Source organism: Trichogramma pretiosum, unplaced genomic scaffold, assembly GCF_000599845.2.
Source record: "Trichogramma pretiosum strain Unisexual culture from Peru unplaced genomic scaffold, Tpre_2.0 scaffold6, whole genome shotgun sequence".
Classification (NCBI taxonomy): Eukaryota; Metazoa; Arthropoda; class Insecta; order Hymenoptera; family Trichogrammatidae; genus Trichogramma; species Trichogramma pretiosum.
The window spans coordinates 424,682-427,777 of record NW_019641678.1 but is presented as its reverse complement, the minus strand read 5'-3'; the positions used below and the strand labels follow the sequence as shown (position 1 = coordinate 427,777).

At 46.8% G+C, this 3,096-nt stretch overlaps 1 protein-coding gene across 1 annotated transcript; it reads left to right on the top strand.

Annotated features, from left to right (window-relative positions):
* Positions 1-837: 837 nt before the first annotated feature.
* LOC106658054 (zinc finger protein 184-like) lies at positions 838-3,096 on the top strand. Its single transcript, XM_014379860.2, has 2 exons — positions 838-1,589; positions 1,855-3,096. The coding sequence occupies exons 1-2, from the start codon at positions 1,359-1,361 to the stop codon at positions 2,800-2,802; spliced, it is 1,179 nt and encodes a 392-aa protein (XP_014235346.1). The 5' UTR covers positions 838-1,358; the 3' UTR covers positions 2,803-3,096.

Here is a 3,096-nt window from a genome sequence, read left to right as displayed (position 1 = left end):
AGAAATGAATGAGAAAAAAAGAGCGCAGAAGCATGCAAATAGCTGGCAATGGGATATAGAACGAGAAAAGAATCGTCGGAGTAGCAGATAGCTGTAGCTTGTTGGGGGTGGAAGAGAGAAAAGAGAAAAAAATAAAATGTATAACCTCATCGAGCCACTGGGGAAATAAAGAAAAGCGCCGTGTGGCATCGCAAAAGCTAGCTATATATGTATAGAGGCACGTATACGATATGTATACCTTGGCGCGGCGCGAGCAAGTGACAATACAACGTTCGCGTTATATTATATATAGGTGTATCTTCGCCTGACGTTGCCTCTCTCTCTCTGTCTCGTCGTTGTGTACTCTATCATAACCTACCTGACGCTGTGCTGCGACTGCGAGTCTCCGACTTACAATCGTTATTGTTTCTGTCTCGTTCCCTCTCGATAGCTGCTACGACACGATTGAAAATACATTCGTGACAGATTGAATCTATTTTATAATTGGTACATACACACGCACAACGGACAGGAGGGAAACAGTCACTTGTTTTCATTCCGCAGACTGCAGTGCAGCTTCGGTCGTGGCAAAAAATCTACCAAGGTCGTTAAGTGTATGCGTTGCGATGATCGAAACTGGCAAGACGCCGAAAACGTAGGCTAAAGGATATCGAAAATGCGAGCAACGACGTGGTGTAAAGTTCATACAACGTCCATATTTTGATCGACGCGTTTCTACGTGTATCTCGATGTAAGACGCAGGGAAGGGAGGAATTCGATTGACGAGGAAGAGAGAGAGAGAGAGAGAGACATGTTGGCGCGCGAAAGAGGCGCGTAAATAATGTCTACTGCTGCGACTCCGCTAAGCCATTGTATTGGTCGTGTCGGTCAAAGTCGTCCGAAGGGCATGATTTTCCGCGCCTCGTGCCTGTTTATAATACACATATATGAGCGATGTATAACAGAGACGGAGCATCGAACGAGACGACCAAAATCAGTAGCAGCGGAGCACGGACTCCGTCATTCGATCGCCGCACGCAGTATAGTGATTAGCGAAGCCACCATAGAGAGAAGCATCTCGCGGAGTGCGCTTCCTCGTATCGATTCGTTTCTTTTTCTCATTTTTTTTTCGCGCTTGTTTTTTGTTTCTATTTTTTTCCTCCGTGGTTGAAATTGTTCCAAGTGTGGCGAAACTTTACATGATTCGTGTGGATTGTTTAATTTAAATCACTCGCAAAGCAGCAGCAGCCGCCGCCTCGTTTGCCGACCGTTATTTGTTTTCGTTTTTCACGGCTCCGGATAAAGTGTATGCGAGTGGGTTTGTTGTTCGCTGGTGTGTGTGTGTGCGTGTGTGTTTTGACAGTTATTATCGATAAAATATGCGGATAAAAACCGTACCGAGGCAAGTGCCGCGGCGCCACGATCTTCACGACTATCATCATCTGCACTGGAGATCGAGACTGCGCAGCAGCTATCCCAAGAACGGAGTCGAGCTGCAGTATTTGCTGAAGAAACGCGTACCCGAGGTCACGAAGCCACACATCAGGACCATCAATTTCACTAATTACCAGGATATCATCGACGTGGTCGACTTTACGGTTGATGCACAGGTGAGTGTTTTTTTACTCGAATGCTATGTGAATATGTGCGCTTGTGTACGTCATAAAAAAATCATCAGCATATTCCAGCTGTTCGTTTGTTCTATGTGTTTTGCGTTATTGGTGGTAGGGGGTGTATGTGCTTGTGTCTGTATCTACGTTTGCAATTCACGCGAGCATTAGCCATACGTATGAGTGATGTGCGAAAGCATTAACATGATAAGAGAAATGAATTTATAACGTGTGGTGTGTCGACGCCTGTTGCTCGATTTTATAGAATGGCACGCAGCAGCAGCAGCCGCCGCCGCCGCTGGAGTGTAAACAAGAGGGATCAACGACAATCAAGTCAGAGGTTGTCGATCTGTCGTGTAAGTCCGTTGGAGCTCTGCCAACCGACAAGTTCAAGGACACGTATCTCTACCAAATCATGACCGATCCCAACTTCATGCAGATTATCCGTGAGAAGCAGCAGGCCGGGCCCGGTGTTACGTCGACTTGTGCGCCGCTAGTGCAGCCGGAGATGCTGCAGCAAGCAGCAGCGACCAGGACGAGTCCAGTCAAAGAAGAGTCGTCGTTGGTGGTGTCAACCACGACAACGCAGCAACAGCAAGCCAACGGCAACAGTGGCGACGTCGACGTTGACTCCTGCAAACAAAACAGTAACAACAACCACAACAACAATAACAACAACAACAACAACAACAACAACAACAACAACAACAACAACAATAACAACAGTAGTACATTGTGCCCTTACTGCAAGAAGGACTTTGCGAGCGAGGCCGAACTGAAGAAGCACCAGAACGGCCAGCTCGACGAGCTGACCCAGCAGCTGAGCTGCTGCGCCTGCGGCAAGACCTTCGCCCAGAAGCGCTACCTGCGCTACCATCAGCGCTCGCACTCGGAGCGCAATCAGTACGCCTGCGTCATCTGCACGCGCAAGTACTCGCGCCACGACAATCTCACGCGCCACAAGATCTTCCACACGAACCCGAACAAGTTCCCCTGCACCTACTGCGAGCGTACCTTCGCCCGCAAGGACCTGCTCAACAAGCACCTCAAGTGCCACGAGAACAAGTACAAGTATCACTGCCAGATCTGCCAGAAGTACTTCAAGGGCCCGATCACGCTGCACAATCACACCAAGCTCTTCCACTCAAATCCGGAGATCAGCAGCACGTCGAGCGCCGACTCGAGCATCACCAATGCGTCCGAGTCCGCTTGAATTCATGCAACCAGTCGCTATCGTAATATATCGTCTGCCGCGAGTGCGCGATTCAACTTCTTTTCATTGTTAATTTTTTTTTGTTGCTTCGAGCAAATATTTTTTTTCGATTTAATTATGCGTATGTAAATATAATGATTACGCATGGAATCTAAATAATGTAATGCTATACCTATAAGTCAATTGTTAATTGTTATTTTTTATAAGGTTTAGTACTTAGCGTTCTACGAATTTATTCTCGTTTCTGTGATTTATATAAAAAAAAGAATTAGTTAAACGAAAATTTAATTTTCT